The 20,250-nt window shown below is 39.6% G+C and overlaps 1 protein-coding gene across 1 annotated transcript in view; it reads left to right on the forward strand.

The window, feature by feature from the left end:
- The window catches only part of OSTF1 (osteoclast stimulating factor 1), a 59,981-nt gene extending 43,334 nt beyond the window's left edge, over window positions 1–16,647 (forward strand). The window contains exons 9-11 of the mRNA XM_033926848.1: window positions 6,035–6,113; window positions 10,971–11,069; window positions 15,667–16,647. Coding sequence (XP_033782739.1) covers window positions 6,035–6,113; window positions 10,971–11,069; window positions 15,667–15,725 — 237 coding nt within the window. The 3' untranslated portion in view covers window positions 15,726–16,647. The remainder of the gene's footprint in view (window positions 1–6,034; window positions 6,114–10,970; window positions 11,070–15,666) is intronic.
- Window positions 16,648–20,250: the final 3,603 nt, after the last annotated feature.

Raw genomic sequence — 20,250 nt, forward strand, 5'->3', positions numbered from 1 at the left:
ATAGCTATAACATTTATGTTTTCATGCTCAGCAATGATACATTGATAAAGACATTTTATGTGAAGTCTGTTTTATTGAAAAAGAACAATAAATCAATACAGAAATAACACTAGAGTCTTCAAAACGTTTATAACCCATGGATTATTAAAGCCCATAGGAGTGGCTTTAGGTATCTGTCCAATCAGAGTCTTAGACTACTCCCAGTGCATCCTATGGGAGGGACCTTAGGCACCTGGGCCAATTAAGGCCTTAGGCCCCTCCCTGATGCATCCCAGGATGCACCGGGAAGGGGAAGGCCTACCATTCTGAAGAGGTAGGCCTGCCAGCTAGAAGCATCCCTCTAGCCGGCCTTACTTTTAAAGGTATGGGGAGAGGGGTCCAGGTGGGCTTTGGGGGGTGGGGGTTTGGAGGGACATGGATTTAGGGGGGGTTCTGGCTCAGGGAGTGGGCATCCCTCCTGCCGGGGATTGTTTCATGGTTTGCGACAGGAGGAAGTGGGCATCCCTTCTGCCACGGACAGTATGGGTTGGGGGTTCCCTGCCGCTGCAACTCAGTTTATCATGGAAGGGAGATTCCCTTGCTGAGATCAGCTCAGCGGCAATGCAGTTCTCTAAACAGTGTTTGTGACATAGACGCCGGTTAGAGAATCAGGGTGGTTTGGCGGGGTTAGGTATCTGTTCGTTAGGACAAACGCGATTCTATACAGGATGTCCATGTGCAATTCTCAAATGATGCTTAGGTGGCTGCTGAGACTATACAGAATCAGGCCCAAAATGTCTTTTTATCAATGTATCATTGCTAAGTGTGAAAACATTAACATTATAGCTATAATATCAAGAAATTTGCCTAATTAAGCAAAATAATAGCAAATTTTAAGAAAAACAGAGCTTTATATAATCTGTGGCTTTGAGGGACTCTAGGATGGGCATTAAAAAAAACAAGCATAATTAAATTCATGGGAAAAACTTCAATTTGCACAGTTTTTCCAACTTTAGTTTTTTCTGGACAACTCTACCAAAATGGTATGAGGTTTGTGTTAAAATACATAAGAGACTTGAATACCTGAATAAGTATACTTTAGAGGAGAGGAGGAACAGGGGAGATACATACAAACTAGGGCTGTACATTGATTAACATGTTTAATCACATGACCCAAATGAGCTGAAATAAATTCAACGTGTACAACCCTGCTAAAAATGAAATGTAGTGATTTTATTTTTATAATCATCTCCCTCCCCCTCCATGGACACCATCTCTTTCCATTTCTCTCCTCTTCCCTTCAAGGGCACCATCTCTTCCCATCCTCTTCTCTCCATGGGCACCATTTCTCCTCTCCTCCCTTCCATGGGCATCTCATTTCTTCCCCTCCTCAACCCTCCCCTGTTCCTCTCCTCACAATTGGCATCTTTTCTCCTCTCTTTCTCTCCTCTTTTTTCTACACTTACCGTGCACTCTGGCAGCTCCCCCTTCCCTGCTCGCTACTTCTCCGGAACTTGCCTTGACCACCACTACACTGAAAGCAAGCTGCTTTTCATTGAGCCCAAAGCCTCTCTGTATCATTGGAAACAGGAAGTTCCATGAGGCAGAACTTCCTGTTTCTGACACTAGAGAGAGGGAGGCTTTGGGCCCGATGAGAATAACTTTAGGCATCAAATATTTTTGAATTAAACTTTATGGGTTTTTTTCTGATTTTATTTTGTATAGCCATTTTAGTCTCGTACCCTTTTTTTGGGTTCATAGACAAAATTGCGGAAGACAAAGGCGCACGCCGACAACTGAGCACAGCGTGGAGGCGCGCGCTGAAGAAAATAACTGTTTTTAGGGGCTCCGACGGGGTGTGTGGGGGGAACCCCCCCACTTTACTTTATACAGATCGCGCCGCGTTGTGGGGGCGTTGTGGGGGGTTGTAACCCCCATCATTATACTGTAAACTTAACTTTTTCCCTGTTTTTAGGGAAAAAGTGAAGTTTTCAGTAAAATGTGGGGGGTTACAACCACCCAAACCACCCACAACACGGGGCGATCTGTATAAAGTAAAGTGGGGGGGTCCCCCCCCCACACCCCCGTCGGAGCCCCTAAAAACAGTTATTTTCTTCGGCGCATGCCTCTGCGCTGCACTCAGTTGTCGGCGCGCGCCTTTGTCTTCCGCGGTTTTGACCTGACACCTTTTTTTGGGATGGAGGGAGGTAAGGGAGTGAGTTTTGAATTTTTTGTGCATTTTTGGCTGGTTGCTCTATATAGTTTTTGCTCTCTGCAAATCTTTGCTCCCCTTCTTCTCCCAGTTTTTCATACCATAATACTGTCCTTCCAGCACACGAAGGTGGAATGGGTACAGGAACTGCAAGTGGCTGTGTCATCATTTGCTGTTGTGTGGCGTCAGCTAGGGAGAAACCTTAGGCCATAGAAACATCTATCCCTTCATCTGTGGCCTGATTTATCTTGTGCAATTTGTCAGCAGGGCTGTTTGGTTGTGTGACCCAGTGACAGGAGCTACCTCAGGCCATGGCAGTGTCTCCTTTCTTGCACAGCTTCAGTACAGAAGCTGTTTCAGGCCATGGCAGTGTCTTCCTCCCTCTATTGATCCAGGCAGGCAACAGGGATGAAATGTTGGTTGCCCAGGCAGTCAGGCAATTGGCATTTTTTTGATGGTGGTTTGAGTAGATCCGTAATAGAGTAGTAATGGGCATTAGTATAGTCATAAAACCACACTTGAAATAATCATATCAAGAAGGTCAGATAAATAATCTGTAAAGATTAGCAAGATAATCAATAAATACTAAACTAAAAACTAAACAATAAGCATGGACATACTTTAAAACCACTACTGTAGAATTAAAAGCACTAAATAAACAAGAATTACAAGCACTAAATAAACAATAAAAAGAAAAAAAAAGTGTCACCCAATTGGTGCTTAGAATAAAACTTTCACCGACTGGTGAAGTCTAATATTAAAAAATAAAAACCACATATATTGAACCGATCACAAAAAAATTAAAATAACAATCAGACGTATAAAATAATAATAATAATTTTATTCTTATATACCGCCAAAGCTGTAGTAGTTCGAGGCGGTTTACAACAAAGAAGGGCTGGACAGTCAGCGAATAGGTACAATCAGTAAATATAGATACAATTTATATAGGTAAGCAGGATACAGGTACAATATATAGGTACAATATATATAGGTGAGCAGGATACAGAGGAAGGCATAAGGGATCTTGGGAAACAAGAGGTCGGGCATAAGAGGTCTTAGGATACAAATCGGTTAAACAGGTTTGTTTTTAATAATGAAAGCTACACTTACCAGCGTCTCCAACCTAACTTGTAATATAGTGAATCTGACAAATTTGGTAGCAAGCCCACTTTTATTGTTCCTGGAGATTTGTAATTTCCATTAACATACAAAGACGCACTGCCAAACTTAACAAAACAATTTAAGAACCATCATTTCAAGTTTTTGGTGGAATTCAGTGTGTCATATTTATAAAATGGAAAGAACACTAGCTATTCAGAAAGGAAATTTTAATAACTTTCAAGATGTGTTGGGGCCATTAACAAATTATTGCAATGAATAAGTATTATTTTCTCTGATTTGTACAAATGTAAGAATGGGGTTGGGGGGAGGGGGATTTTATTATATGGTATAAGCATTATGAGATGTTGAAAGGATGGGAGGGAAAGGGATAATTCTATTTAATATGAAGAATTGTAGAATTTCAAGTGATATATTTAAGTTAAAATGGTTGATACCTTTTGATGCACTTGATATAAGTTATAAAAATGAATAAAGAATTACAAAAAAAAAAGAAGAATAAAATTACCAGACAAAAAAAAAGAACTATAATACTGTTCCATAAATCACATTTTGTGTTGATTACGGAGGATCATTGTCCCTTTATAAATTGTTTTGAGTCACTGTGCACTACTGTAGGAATTGGGTGGATGGAAAATGTAAAAAATTCTTAAAAACTCAAAAAAGAATACTGAGATATTCCTATAGACAATTTTATCAAAATCAATGGACATTTCAAACATTTGGGCTCTAAAAATGCTTAAAATAAAGCTGGTTTAAAGTATTATTTATTCTTAGAGCAATAAATATGAATTTTGTGATATTAAACTCTAAGATGTTATGCCATTTCATTCAATTCCGTTCCATTCCGTTCAATCACTTAATTCATTTCCTAACATCATGCATCAAAACCTCAGATGCACCACTCCACTGCCCAATGTGTATTTTTCTTAGCTTGGAATTTTTGGTGTTGAATCCTCATAGGTTTGAGCATTTAACTTAATTTAAATAATTTGTAACATTTTTTAAAAATTTTTTGGAACCATTTAACTTATCTGAATGATTGTAGATCTTATTTAAGCAGTTCATGCAGCTTGTCTCGACATGTTTCACAATAGCTTCGTCAGGGATCCGCTCACTGCCGCTGTCATCCGACTTCCATATACATTATTTCAACAATTGTATATGGAAGTTGGATGACAGTGGCAGTGAACGGATCCCTGACGAAGCTATTGTGAAACATGTCGGGACAAGCCGCATGAACTGCTTAAATAAGATCTACAATCATTCAGATAAGTTAAATGGTTTCAAAAATTTTTTTTTAAATGTTACAAATTATTTAAATTAAGTTAAATGCTCAAACCTATGAGGATTCAACACCAAAAAATTCCCTGCTAAGAAAAATACACATTGGGCAGTGGAGTGGTGCATCTGAGGTTTTAATGCATGATGTTAGGAAATGAATTAAGTGATTGAACAAAACAGAATGGAATTGAATGAAATGGCATAACATCTTAGAGTTTAATATCATAAAATAAAGCTGAAACACTTTTTTTCTTCTTTTGTGTTCCAGTGGTGTCACCACGTTTTTGTGACATCACTTCCACGTTGTGAGCCCAGATAGGCCTTGGGGTTAACTGAGATCACTTAGAAAATACTGAGAAATACCTCTAGGGGCTAGATGTGGGCCACTTTAATGGGCGCTGCTAGTTGGAGTAGGGAGATTATCAATGCTTAGCCTCTTTGTTATTTGATCCCTCTCCCCACCTCTCAAGTTTTCAGTCCTGTCCATCCCCAAATGTCTGACCCGCACTCACACTCTCCTCTAGGACCAAAGAGAGGAAGTGCAGCTTGGCTTGCCTCTGCCACGTCATAAGGCCTCTATAGAACGTGGCTGTGTCTTCTTATTCTTTAAACTGAATGTTGTTTTTTTTTGTTGTGGTTTATTTTTTTATTTTTTTTTTGGGGGGGGGGCAGGTGGCAAGAGAGGCCTTCTCAAGCCCCTTTGCCATGCTGTAAAATAGCCATCTTGTGAAGGAAAATTAACTGAGCCCGAGGAGGGTGTTGTAATATTTTTTATACTTTTATTTGCGCGAGTGGTTTAACACTGTTGTGTCAAGAGTACTAACACTCACTTTAGGGCCATTTTCTTTTTTTTTTTATAAATCTTTATTGAATTTCAAGTATTAACAGTGCAATACATATGAAACCGAACATATAACAAATCAAGAAAAGCACTTTGAACTTACAAATTATTGAAAGTAATATTTTCTCCTACCCCTTTATTTAATCAATAATATAAATGCAATTATTCTTCCAATCGCCCATTCTTATTTAAAATAATACCACATTCCCCATCCCTCCCACTCTGGATGTGAGGAAATCAGACAAATATTAAAGAGAAATGACAACTATATAGAAGCAATAAAAGATGCCAATGGGCCCCACACCAAGTTAAATATTACTATGCCCTAACATTTCAGCGTTCATTCTTTCATATTTGTAACTAGAATATAAGTTTGCCCAGCAGAAAGTATAATTAAGTTAAGTATAATTTAGGGCCGTTTTCTAATGAGCTCGTACAGAATGACACATACCAACCCTGTTAGATTTTGTACATGGGATCCAAAGAAAGTGTACTGGAAGAAGTTAGACTTTAGAAAATGTATATGTGCCTGAATAGAACTGGAATGCACACGTGTGTGTCTAGCTCTCAGTGTGTTATCTGTTCCAATCACACAGAACAAGTTAGGAGACACAGCGTTACATGCTGCCTCGTGGAAAGGGTACGGAGACATTGTGGAACTCTTGCTGGCAAAGGGTAAGAAGCGCAATAAAGTCACCAATACTCGGTTCAGCAAAATGCTTTATAAACTTTATCATAGTGTTAAATTCTCTTTTAAACTTGAATCTGAACTGCTTATGAAATGATATATTTTTCCATGGGGAGGGGGAGAAGTTGCAGTATAGAGAACTCTGCAGGCTGCATAGTAATTTATACATACTGGTGCAGAATCCATGGTGCAGAATCTGTATGTTAGGATTTAGTGCAGGTAAAATATTGTTAGAATGAATTCCTAATGGTCCTTTTTCATGGTTGCCTTTTAGCTTTAACGCTGCCTGCACCTGCACAGCAACAGGGCTTTTGTAGTGAGAATTTTATGTTTTTAAGCGCTGTTCCCAGCTCATGTGCATTTTAATACGAGCCCAGAGATTGACACATTCACCCCTGAGGAAGGCTTTTCATTTGAAGCCAAAACATGGACCGTGTTGGGTTCAGCAATAAAGGAAACGGACTTTGTATTTATACATGTGATGTGTTTTGATGTATAATTATATATAAAAAAAAACCTTGTTGTTTCTAAGGCTGATGTGTACAGTCTCTTCCCCACTTGCTTTCTTGTTCTGGTCTGTTTGACGTGGGGTTGTTCTTCTTTTTCTTGTGGATTGCCTTGTCACACAATAAATCGTGAGTCTTAATCACAATGAAATGTAATTTATATATATTAGGGCTATACGTTTGACGTCGTGTTAAATGCTTAACTGCATTTAAAAGTTTTAACACAATTAATGCAAATGTCTCTCCCCCGCCTATCCAGCATCGCTCTCTCCCCTTTCTCCACATTCTAAATTGCACCATTTTGTCTCTCTGCCCCTCTCCCTCTTCTGTTGGCTCACAAATTTTCTACCAGTCTGCTCCTTGTTTTCACCGCAGCTGAATTTGCAGGTGCAGAATTGTTTCCCTCTGTGTGCTACCGCTGGCTTTGCTGAACCCCCAAAACAGGAAGTTATATCAGGGTTGTAGCTTCCTGTGTTTAGGCCCAACAGTGGCAGCATGCAGAGGGGCAGCCTGCTATTTCCTTCCAGTGTGTGTGAGAGAGATATTTCTTTTTCTGCTGCTGGAGGGTCCCCACCCTAAACGTTCCAAAGGGAGGAGAGATTGGGCTGGAATTGGGCCCCAGCACTCAACCCACCATAAGGCGATATACTTCAACCAGAGCCTTTGCCGTCACTGCCATCTCCCCTCCTCCCCAGAGAACTGCCTTGCCACTGCCCACCACTTTCTTCCACCTCAGCTGCTGTGGTCCACTATATCCCTCTTTCCCTCTAACCTTTCATAGCTTGCTGGCAGTGCTAGTGATTAAAGCAAGCTAGCCAGCTCCATTCTCTCGTAGTCTCTTCAGTTCCTGCTAAACCGGAACAGGAAGTTACATCAGCTGATCACGTGTATGTATATATATATATATATATATATATATATATATATATATATATTTATATTTATATACATATACACACACACACACACACTCGAGGGTTGATTCATAAGTCATGGCAACTATTTTTTGCTCTTGAAAAATGCGCCAACACTTGAAATCTAATATATACTTTTGAAAATGTGTGACATATACTTCTTAATGTTGCCACCAGATAAGAAATTAGTGCAGGCGTTTCTGGTAGGGGAGAAGCAAAAAACATGACATTTGAAATCATCATTTTATTATGTCATATAGTGTTCAACATGAACAACAAAGTACAAATTGTTTTTTTAAAAATGGTTTACAAGGGGTTACATACATAAAATGTTAAAAGTCTATACAAAATGAGAAGATAAAATAGACATATTCAGTGTAGCATAAATTCAGTGTAGCATAAATCAATTGCTCAGAAAAATGCATTAACAAATAGTTGAGTCGTGAACATTTTCCTAAAAGAATTCCTCTCTCTACATTTTCGAATCTGGCCAACAAGGCCGTTCCAAAGCTTAACTCCTGCACATGTAAAAGTCATAGCGTTCGTATCTACATGTTTAGGGTTGGCCTTTGTTTTCAACAATGCAGCACCTGCAGAACGTACAGATCTTTGTGGTTGATAACGAAACATCATATTCTTAAAAATTTCAGGCATCGTACCATATAAAAATTGATGACATAACATAATTGCCTGGCACTGAATTCAAAACGCAACTGGCAACCAGTGGAGTTGTCAAAATATGGAGTAATATGCTCATATCTTGATGTTCCAGTTATTAATCTGGCTGCGGCATTCTGTTAACATTCTTCAAAGTAGTCTCCCAGGTTTTCCACAGTTCGTTGCCATCGATGGGGAAGGCAGTGAATACCATCAGTTGCATTTGATTCTCTAAAATATCCTTTTTGTTGGCAAAGCGTTTCTTATGTAATGGCTTCTTCACTATAGGAATCAGATCAAAGTCACATGAACTGGGATCCGGAATAATAGGGAGGGTGTTGCAAGATCTCCTATCCCAAAAGCTGTAAATAACATTTAACCGTGTCTGCTGTAGTGTTGTCATCTGATTCCTAAAGTGAAGAAGCCATTGCGGCAAATCAAATGCATTGAACCTTGGTTAACCTGGGAGACTACTTTGACGGATGTTAACAGTTAAACAGTTTGTATTTGTACTTTGTTGTTCATGTTGTAAACTGTATGACAGTGGTCTCAAACGCGCGGCCCCCCAGGTACTATTTTGAGGCCTTCGGTATGATTCCATTGTTCTGGAATGTTGTCCGCCTCACTGCTGTAACCTCACGCAAGCGCTTTCCTGCGTCTGTACGCGATTGTGAGGTAGAGTGGAGAGGACAGTCGCATACTGTCTAAACTTCACTTTCTGCATGTTACATTGCTTTCATCTGTGTCTAGCTGAAAATATCAGAAGCAATTAAGGAAAGATTTATAAACTATAACGAGTTTTACCTCATGCAAAGATATTAACTATTTTTTCTGCGGCCCTCCAAGTACCTACAAATCCAAAATGTGGCCCTGTAAAGGGTTTGAGTTTGAGACCGCTGCTGTATGACCTAATAAAATGATAATTTCAAATGTCATGTGTTTTTTTTTGCTTCTTCCCTACCACTCATCTCTTATCTGGTGGCAACATTAAGAAGTATGTGTCACACACTTTCAAATGTATATATTAGATTTCCCATGCTGCTCCCTGGGCAAGTCAACTTAATCCCCCATTTCCCCAGGTACATTAGATAAAGTGTGAGCCCATCAGGACAGACAGGGAAAAATGCAGTGTTGGTGCATTTTGAGAGAAAAAAATAGTTGCCGTGATTTATGAAACAACCGTTGTGTAAGCTCGTTCAGTTCCTATGGGCTTCGGTGCATTTACCAAGTAAGCATCACTACCGCATCTTTGTAAAAGACCTCCTTAATGTTTAGAGGCTATTTGGAGTTGCAAAATACTTTTTCTGTAACTAGTAGCAACTAACTTTCTAAGAGGAGCTCTCAATACAGCTGCAAAATATGGGCACTAAAATGTCTTCCTACCTTACACCTTTCTATTTGTGTGCATAGATGATGGGGAAGATGTGTAAAATAGCACATGACCTTTTGGATGTGTAAAATAGTATATGACCTTTTGGAAATCATATAGATATAAATATATCTATATATCTATATGATCTCCAAAAGGTCATAAATATATATTTTTTTTCTCTCTATTTTTCCCAAAATAAATATTTTTCTAGAATAGTGCTTAGCACCGGTTCCCACACCCTAACTTTTGGTGTCAGACTTACACCTGCTGAAACCTGGTGTAAGCGCTGGTGCCCATGCTGGGCGTACTGAGCCAGTATTCAGTAACAATGTGCACAGTGTTTTGGAAGCCCCTGAAATACCTGTGGCCACGCCCCCTTTTGAGATGCACAGTATGTGACGTAGGCGCCCAGCGCTATTGTGCACCAAGATGCACATCTGGCGAACGACAATATCTTGCCAGACATCTCATTCCGTACACTCCTGCTACAGCTCTCAGATCTATTAATCAAAATCTACTTATTGTCCCTTTACATCGTGTTAGTAGTCCATGAACATATCCGCCAGGCAATTTTCTCTGTACACAGCCCTCAGTTATGGAATGCTCTTCCTACATCTATGAGAATGCAAACGTCATTACTGTAGATCGATTTAAATCTAAATTAAAAACATTTCTTTGTTGCCTACCCTTGACGTCTTATTCATTAAGCCTTGAACTATACATTTTAGAGTATCTCAGAAACGATTTTGTGAATACAGCTAGTCTCCCTGTCACTTACATGTACTTCCCTTCCCATCTTTCCTTTCTAACATTTGTAGTTCTCCTCCTTTTTCCCTCACTTTTCACGTTTTGTTTTTTATTTTGAAATCACATTTCCCTTTCCCCTAATTTTAGTATTGTAAGCTACTCTGGAGGTTTTTACCATAATGCATAATGCGAAGTAAATTTTAAATAAACTTGGAGATCCTAATTGGTGCCACCTGTCATTAATTGGTTGTTAGTAGTCAATTATTGATACTTAAGAGCTCATTAGCCAATTAAATTGCGTGTGCATCTCGGAAGTGCGCCCAAATGTGAGCTCCATATTTAGAATCCTGGGGAGAATGTTTCAGTTCTCATCTTCAAGGAGGCAGAGTGGGAGTAGGGATGTGGGCCCTTGAGGAAGTCTGAGCCTAGCCTTGGATTGAGGGACAGTGTTTTAAGACTGAATGCCGCAGTCCTTCCTGTGACTCTTGCCTTGTGCAAAAGCTTTTAAACAGTGTTATTAAAGTGCTTGACCAGAGGCTCTTATTCAGGGATGAAAGGGGTTTCAGGAGAAGAAAAGCTTTGACAAGGAAGCATTTCATGTATATAAAAGTACATTTAATTCCATGCTGTTTTTTTCCCCCCTCAAAGGTGCTAGAACAGATTTAAGGAATAATGAGAAGAAACTAGCTGTGGACATGGCCACCAATGCTCAGTGTGCTTCTTTGCTCAAAAAGAGACCAGACCAAGGTATTCCACTCGTTTATAATTCACTGTGATACTCATTGGTTTGTATGTAAATCTTATGCATCCAAGTTCAAGAACAATCCTATGTTTTTCATACATGGGCACTGCAAAGGTCATGAAGTCTTGAGTGATTTGGGACCTTCCGGAGCTAGATTTGAACACCTTCTGCTTATCTAGTCCTCCTTGCATTTAGCCACCAGGATGTTGGACTGCTATCTGCTTAAGAAGAGACATGCTGAGAGCAATTTTATAACAGGGCACTTAGGTTAAGAGGTTTCTACTTATGCACTATTTTATAGACACATAGGTGCTCTCAAAACACCAAAAATTTATTATTTATTTTTAAAAATTTCTATTCCGCTTAAAACCTTAGAAAATTACAGTAAAGCATACAAAAATCCAATTAACAGGACATCAGTACATCACAAATATCAGACCACCACAAAATTACATCCCTTCTCAGATGATCTATCATACAATTCTAGTTCGGAAAATCCTCTGGCCTAATGGAATGCCTTCACAAAAAATGAGTTTTCAGTAATGCTTTAATAGATTTCAGATTTTTACATAGTCTTCAAGAACCTGATAAGGCATGCCCTGAAGGGCGTGAACGTATTGTAGCAAATAAGGGAGAGAGGCAACATGACTGTGGGACAAAGTGAGAAAGGAGGGGGGAATTTGGGACAAAGGCTGGAAGGCATGGAGGGGGGCATGAAATTGGGGCACAGAAGGAAAGGAGAGGGGCACTAACTTGGGACACTGAAGGAAGGAAGGGGGCATGAAAATGGGTCACAGAAGGGAGGGAGGGGGCATGAACATGGGACACAGAAGGGAGGGAGGAAGGAAGCACTAACTTGGGAGAATTGTTGGGCATGAGTGTGTAAGAAGGAAAGATGCACATGGGGAAAGGAAGAAAGAGGAAAATTGTTGGGTATAGAGAGAGAGGATTGAGGTAGAGATGCATGGTGAAGAGAAGGATGAGAGGGAGAAATATTGGATATGGTGGTGAAGAGGCAACAGAGGGACAGATTGAAGGAGATGCAAGGGGGAGGAATGTAGGGAGAGTGATGTAGGGAGATATGTGGCATGGTGCTGGAGAGGGGTGATAGAATGTGAAGTAGGCATAGGGCTGGTGGACAGTGGTGAAAATTGTTGCACATGATACGGGAGATGAGAGAGGGAGAAATGTTGGATGTGGTAGTAGAGGGGCTAGGAGAGATGCACCCTGGATCTCTCTCTCTTTCCCCACGCCCTTTACAGCAAGGGAGGAAATGAAAGAAAGACAGATAGACAGTGAGAGAGAGAGATATGTTGCCAATGGGGATTGAGGAGAAAGGAAGAAAAGTTGAAATCATGGAGGGACAGAGAGAGATGTTGGTTGGGGAAAGGAATGGGGTCCGGAGGAGAGGAAGTGTGCAGGAGGCAGAAATAAATAAATACTGGATGCACAATCAAAAGGAAGTGCAACTAGAGACTCATGAAATCATCAGACAACAAAAGTAGAAAAAATGATTTTATTTTCAATTGTGATCGAAATGTATCCGTTTTGAGAATTTATATCTGCTGTCTATATTTTGCACTATATTTGTCTATTTTTCTATAGTTGTTACTGAGGTGACATTGCATATTTTATAGTCATCTGCCTTGACCTCTTTGAAAATATCCCTGAATATAAATGATAACATTTTCTCTGCATAGAGTGTGCTTTGTGTTTTTTTAATTTTGTGGTTACCATTATGCATTAATAAGATTATATTGTGTCTATATGAAAAATGAATGGAAGAAATTGCATTACAATTAGTACTATTACTAGTGTTTAAGACCGTTACATTAACGGGTGCTAGAGTAGATGTCTGTCTGGGTTTTTTTTCTTTGTCTCTCTCTCTTCTTGGATGCTGTCTGTCTGTCTTTCTTTCCGTCTCTGTCTCCCTGGCCCCCTGCCTGCCTGTATTTCTCTGTTGTACCATGCCTGCCTTTCTCTCCCTGGCCCCCTTCCTATGTCCATAGTGTCCCATCCTATGTCCTTAGTGCCCTCAGTGCCTTCTGCTGCCCTGATTTCCTCTGCCGCATCTCTGATGATGTCATCATGGATGCGGTAGAGGAAATCAGGGCGGTGGAGGGCCACGAGGCAGCGTGTTTGTAGTGCTGCGCACGCTGCTGGAGGCTTGAGGTTTGTGGCCATCTCGCGGTGGGAGGGTCAATGGGGGTTCGGGTGCGGCGGGGGGGGGGTGACGACGACAAACTGGCTTACTGGAAAACAGAACCTTAGGCACACATGCGCACTCCTACCTGCCAGGGACCTACTGATCATGGAACTCGCATGCACGCTTAGGGTTTTATTATTATAGATTATGGGAGTGGGGCCACCGGCGGAGCTTGGGCAGGGGTACTTGGTTGATATTTGTTAGATTTAGGGGGTACTTGGCTTGAAGTTGAGAAACACTGGTATAAATGATGGTTCAACTCCTCTTTTGCTTACGCTGCTATTACAATTTGGAATAATCTACCTATTCACATTAGGACTGATATTAATTATTTAAGATTTTGTAAAAAATTGAAAATTATTTTCTATGATTTGTTGTAATAGTCATGATATGATAATATTTTAATTAATGATTGCGTTTGTATTCTGTAGATTTTACAGCTTCTTTGGATGTAAATCACTGAACCTTTTTGGTGTAGTGCAATTAATAAATTGTGTATTAGATTAGATTTTTATGGACAAGTTTGGAACTTCACGTATCTCATCTCTCCAGTTTACTTGGCTGACTCCATTCTGTCTATAGCTTACTCCTTATTTCTTTGCGATTAGTGATCCTCTATGCTTATCCCAGCCTTTCCTGAATTCTGCTGTTGTTTCTACCCTCACTGCCTCATAGTACGGATACATTTGCCAGCAAACCCCAATGCTGGCTAACTTGCTGATTATACTGCAGTGTGCAACCAGGTAGAACGTTTCTGGAGGCAGTGAAGGTACGCCAATGGATGCAGATGAACCAAGGTCTACCATTTTGAGATTTTCATATCATTGGATGGGCTGTAACAAATTTTCTGGATCAGAGGTTCAGTGAAAAGAAAATGTTGTGAGGAAAGCAGATTTTCACTGGCACTAACTTTATTTTCAGAGCTAGGTCAAGAGTGGTCAGTAGCGGCTGAGACAGATAGCAGTAATTGATCAGATATCTGTAAAACACCATACTGGGCTGATGTATAAGACAGAGATTTTTTTCTTAACTTTCTGTACCTTCCTGCTAGCTTTCTGATGCCCAAATTGGGCTCCCCCTTTATACCTGCAGAAACTGCTGTTAATTGAGTCTGGCAAGAAAAGGAAACAGCAGTGCTTCACCAGGCATCATAGATAATTGGCAGATGAAATTTAATGTGGACAAATGCAAAGTGATGCACATTGGAAAGAATAACCCGAATCACAGTTACTGGATGCTAGAGTCCACCTTGGAGGTTAGCACCCAAGAAAAGGATCTGGGTATCATCGTAGACAATACGATGGAACCTTCCGCTCAATGTGCGGCAGCAGCCAAAAAGCAAACAGAATGCTAGGAATTATTAAAAAAGGGATGGTTAACAAGACTAAGAATGTTAAAATGCCCCTATATCGCTCCATGGTGCAACCTCATCTGGAGTAATGTATCAGTTTTGAGAATTTATATCTGCTGTCTATATTTTGCACTATATTTGTCTATTTTTCTATAGTTGTTACTGAGGTGACATTGCATATTTTATAGTCATCTGCCTTGACCTCTTTGAAAAAAGCCCTGAATATAAATGATAACATTTTCTCTGCATAGAGTGTGCTTTGTGTTTTTTTAATTTTGTGGTTACCATTATGTATGTGCTCAATTCTGGTCTCCTTATCTCAAGAAAGATATAGTGGCACTAGAAAAGGTTCAAAGAAGAGCGACCAAGATGATAAAGGGGATGGGACTCCTGTTGTATGAGGAAAGACTAAAAAGGTTAGGGCTCTTCAGCCTGGAAAAGAGACAGCTGAGGGGAGATATGATTGAAGTCTACAAAATCCTGAGTGGAGTAGAATGGGTACAAGTACTCTGTCAAAAATTACAAAGACTTGGGGACCCTCGATGAAGTTACAGGGAAATACTTTTAAAACCAATAGGAGGAAATTTTTTTTCACTCAGAGAATAGTTAAGCTCTGGAACGCATTGCCAGAAGTTGTGGTAAGAGCGGATAGCGTAGCTGGTGTTGAGAAAGGTTTGGACAATTTCCAGGAGGAAAGTCTATAGTCTGTTTTTGAGAAAGACATGGGGTAAACCACTGCTTGTCTTGAAACAGTAGCATGGAATGTTGCTATGCCTTGAGTTTCAGCAAGGTACTAGGGACCTGGATTGGCCACCTTGAGAACAGGCTACTGGGCTTGATGGTCTGACCCAGTAAGGCTGTTCTTATAAGGAAGCACTGGCATCAAAATTAATCACTTAAGATGTATTTTCTATATTGGTCCAAATCTAAGAGGGTTGGCTTATAATTGGGCCAAAATTGTAGTTATCAGCTTATAGAATTGGTATCAACGTTTGCTGTAAACTTTGATGTACTGATGCTATTTTCTCTTCCTTTTTTTTAATAGATATAATGCGAACCTTAAGCAATGCAGAGGAATACCTTGATGATGAAGATTCTGACTAACTGCCTTTGAACTAGAGTGTTTTTGCCTTTGTCATTCCAGAAATCTTCTCTTTGCTTGAATGGGTTTGTTCATTTTGAAATGATAATAATGGCATGCACAAGTGTCCCAATGTAATGAAGCTGTAAAGCTCAACTCATCTAATTACATTCTTGCACTAATAGCCAGATTTACGGATGGGTTAAAAGTAAAGACAAAAAAGTGTGAAAAGCCTACAAGTCTTCATGTGCCTGATCAGATCTGAAACAGAGCATCTTCCTGAGAATAAGATAAATAAAAACCTGAACAGATTTTAAGGCCCATAGGGGGAAGAGATCATCTCGTGTGTGTACGTGTCCAGCACTGTGTATCTCTGGTATTGCTACGGAAATGCTAAACAGTAGTGTTTAAAATTCTATAAAATTCAGCAGGGCAAAAAGCATTGTGGGCCTTTTTCCTAAAAGTTATAAATTTAGGGCACAGGGATTTTGCTTCCAGAGTTCACAAGATGCCTAAAATTTATGGCAACAGATATATTTGTACGGTACTATGCAAGGAAAGTGACTTACAGGTTTTTAGTATCTTTTTGACCAAACATTTCCTCATAAATTTCAGTTTGGCCTTTAGTAAGCAGTGCCTTGTTTAATGAGTTAAGGGTTTCCGTCTCTGTGCCTATCAAATAAAAACTTGTAAAAAAAGACCCAAAGTATTGCTAACCTGTTGTAAAAGCCTTTTAAAAGTACATTTATTTTTAATTCTATTTATCCTTTCTAAATGAACCTGTTATTTTTCTTCTTTACGGTTCACTTTTTTATACTTGCTTTACCTCACAGTGACGTGTTTTTAATTTCGATGGATGTCTGGAAAATTTGTTTTAAATAAACCAAAGAATATTTTATGTTCTTAATTTGACTATCAAAATCTAAATAAATATTTTAAAGAAAATTTGTTTTGTGTTTCATTTCGTCATGTCTTTCGCTTCTGTGAATAAGTAAGCAGGATGATGAGGGAATGAACAAACACAGTTCATTTATATAGACAGATTTTTTTTTAATTTTTTTAACATATGTTTATTGAAAGTGAAAAAGGTCACAACCAGTTCAGAAATATTCTAGAGCAGTGTTTTTCAACCGCCGGTCCATAGAAATTTTCCGCCGGTCCACAGGGCCGGCACATCCATCGGGCAGAAGACAGTGTTCTTCAGCTGCTGGTCCACGGTGCGATCAACAAGGCATCTTCGGGCTGGCTCCCTGAATGCTGCAGTGCACAAAGCCATGGGAAAATGCTCCTACGCGCATCCTGCGCCTGAACCGGAAGCCTTATCTCTGACATTGCAATGTCAGAGAGAAGGCTTCCAGATGAAGCACAGGATGCCCACTGCCCATAGCTTTGTGCACTGCAGCATTCAGGGTGCCTTGTTGATTGAAGACGCCGTGTTAATCACACAATGGACCGGCCCGAAGATAACACTGGGGGGCAGGCCGGAAGGCAAGGCATAGCATGGAGGGAGAGAGACAACAACGGTAGGGGGAATGCTTTTATTTTTTTATTTAGTGATTGATTTGTCTGTTCAGGAAGAAATGCATTTGTTTGTTTTCCTCTGGGGTTGTACTGCTTGCAGAGTCTTGCATCTTAGGGTTTGTTTGTAAATCTTAGTACTTTAAGTTTTTGGTCCTGCATTTGCATGGGGTTATCTGTTTTCTGGTAGGAATGAATGTTGAAAAGCATACAGTGTTTTGTGTATTTTAATTTTGTGGTTAACCATTATGTGTTGTTAATATGATTATATTGTGTGTGTGTATATATGAAAAATGAATGGAAAAAATGGTTTTGCAATTAGTAGTATTATGGGGACGGAGAGTGGGTGGACTTAGCCCAGTGTTCTTCAACTGCCGGTCCACAAAATAACTAGTATTTTATTTCCGCCTGTCCATAGGTGTCAAAAGGTTGAAGAACACTGTTCTAGAGCACTGCTAAAAGGTGGGGGGGGGCATTGTCTCTCTTGATAGGGAGAGGGGAAAGAGGGAAGCAAAATATCCAACCAGTATTTAAGCATTCTGTTTTAAAAACATACACAGGGGAACTGTGAGTACAAGAAGAAATTATAAAAAGAAATCTTAAAAGAAATGTGGTAAAATATAAAAAAAAGATTTTTTTTTTTCTTTTGTTAGACATCTGCATGAAGGTTACATGAGTTATCACACAGTTATGGAAGAAAAATACAAAGCAGGGATTTATCATCTAACCAAGTCTAAAAGTGACTGAATCTACCTGTTTCTTATCTCAATGGCTTTCAGGAGCCTGGGATCTGGTTCTTGAAAGAAAAGAGTTTACTTTTGAAGAGTCTCTTTGAATACAGTTTCACAGTTTAGTGGTATACGTGAAACCACTAAGGAGAAGGAAGTGGGTTAAAGACTGCAGACATTGAACATTCTCCCATATAACACGTTCATACTATACAAACATTTATCATGCTACCAAATTTACTTTGCACTGTTTTATTTAGAACAGTCTTAACTTAGTTCTCAGAACATACCTAGCCAATCAGACTTTCAGGATATCCCCTAAAATATGCATGGGCTAGATTTGCATATAAAGAAGGCATTGCATTCAGATTTATTGTGGATATCCTGAAAACCAAATTGGCTGGTGTTTTCTAAGGACTGCGTTGAAAACCTATTCTATGGCTAAACTAGCTAAAATTAGCTGTGATGTCACATCTCTTTTGCTTTTGTAAAGAAAATCTATATTATCAGCATTTTACCATCTTCCAAATGCTTTCAAATTGCTTATCTAATCCAATCTAGGATTTGTGGATCGCTCTATGACTATAAAGGATCAAGGCAATTTACAAAATTAAGAACCCGTGCATATCACAGGGGAGCTAAAAGGAAGAAAGTTATCAAAACACAATGAACTTTACAGTATGCAGTGAACTCAGAGAGAATACAAATGATGGTTAAAGCAAACTAGTTTTGAATACATCAACAGAGTACAATAAGGCCTGTTTGTGTGATAGTGTCAGAATTAATGAATGGATGTTCCATATGCTCCACTGGAAGAGTCTAAGACAGTTGATGCTGGATCGGTTCTGGATGCTTATCATATAGAATTGTTTTTAGATTCCTTCTGAATTTTCCTTTCTAGTATCCAATGGCAGGTTGTTCCATGTACCGATAGCAACGCAGGTAAACAACAAATTGCAGATGCATATGTACTTGGTTCCTTTAGGTGAAGGGAGGATCATGTGCAATCTTTTGGTGTGTGGGGGTGTCAGTTTGATATCCTCAGGCATCAGGGAATGGGCATCCCTCCTGCCGTGGCAGAGGAATTTCCCCCGATCAGCTGAGCTGCTGTAAATGAACATAAGAACTGCCATCTCCGGATCAGATCTTCGGTCCATCAAGTCCGGCGATCCGCACACGCAGAGGCCCAGCCTGGTGTACACCTGGCGTAATTTTAGTCACCCATATCCCTCTATGCCTCTCGTAAGGAGATGTGCATCTAGTTTGCTTTTAAATCTTAGAACGGTGGATTCCGCAATAACCTCCTCTGGGAGAGCATTCCAGGTGTCCACCACTCTGCGTGAAGCAGAACTTCCTGATATTTGTCCTGGACTTAGCTTCTATCCATGTCCTCTTGTCCGTGTCACATTGGACATTGTAAATAATTTTTTTTCCTGCTCTATTTTGTCGATTCTTTTCAGTATTTTTGAAAGTCTTGATCATATCTCCTCGCAGTCTCCTTTTCTCAAGGGAGAACAATCCCAGTCTCTTAAGTCGTTCCTCTTATTCCAAGTTCTCCATACCTTTTATTAGCTTCGTTGCTACCATTTGCTTACTGCAACTTAAAATAGCTTACTGCTGGACATGTGATAATTTCCCAATAAAAGCATGCAAACCACGTGCTAAAAAATATTTTTATCAGAGAGGGGGCATTTGTGTGCCAGTCAACATATCTATGTATGGCTGTACACCTTCAAAATAGGTGGTGGTAAGTCCTCATTCGGTAATATTTTTAAATGCCCTGAGGTTCATCTTAAACATGGGTAAGGACGACTCCGCTCAGAGATTTTTGTGACTGAATTCCAAAGTTACAGGGCCAAAATATAGAATACTGAATTGTGAGTAGACGGCAGTGGGTTGTGCTCAGGAAGGAGATGAAATAGTCAAGGTTTATCATTATTATGAATGCAATAAACAGGCAAGCTGACCAACATACATAACATTAAATACCAGAACCAAGATCTTGAACTTAACTCTGTAGGCTATTGGGAGCCAATGAGATTGTTTGAACAGAAGACTTATGATCATTAGGTTTAGTATGATGTAATAGGAGTAGATTGCACAATTTGAATTCTTTTGAGTGCAAGTTGTTGAACCCCATTATAAAGAACATCATAATAACCTAAGCAACTGGTGGTTAAAACGGATGAAAATGAGAATAGCATCTTTGTCCAGCACATGCCCATCATGCCATAGTTTCAGGAACCAGGATGGACAAGCATTTTGAATGTAGCTGTATTTTTGTTTTATTGTATGTTTTAAT

This window comes from Geotrypetes seraphini, chromosome 1 (assembly GCF_902459505.1).
Source record: "Geotrypetes seraphini chromosome 1, aGeoSer1.1, whole genome shotgun sequence".
NCBI lineage: Eukaryota > Metazoa > Chordata > Amphibia > Gymnophiona > Dermophiidae > Geotrypetes > Geotrypetes seraphini.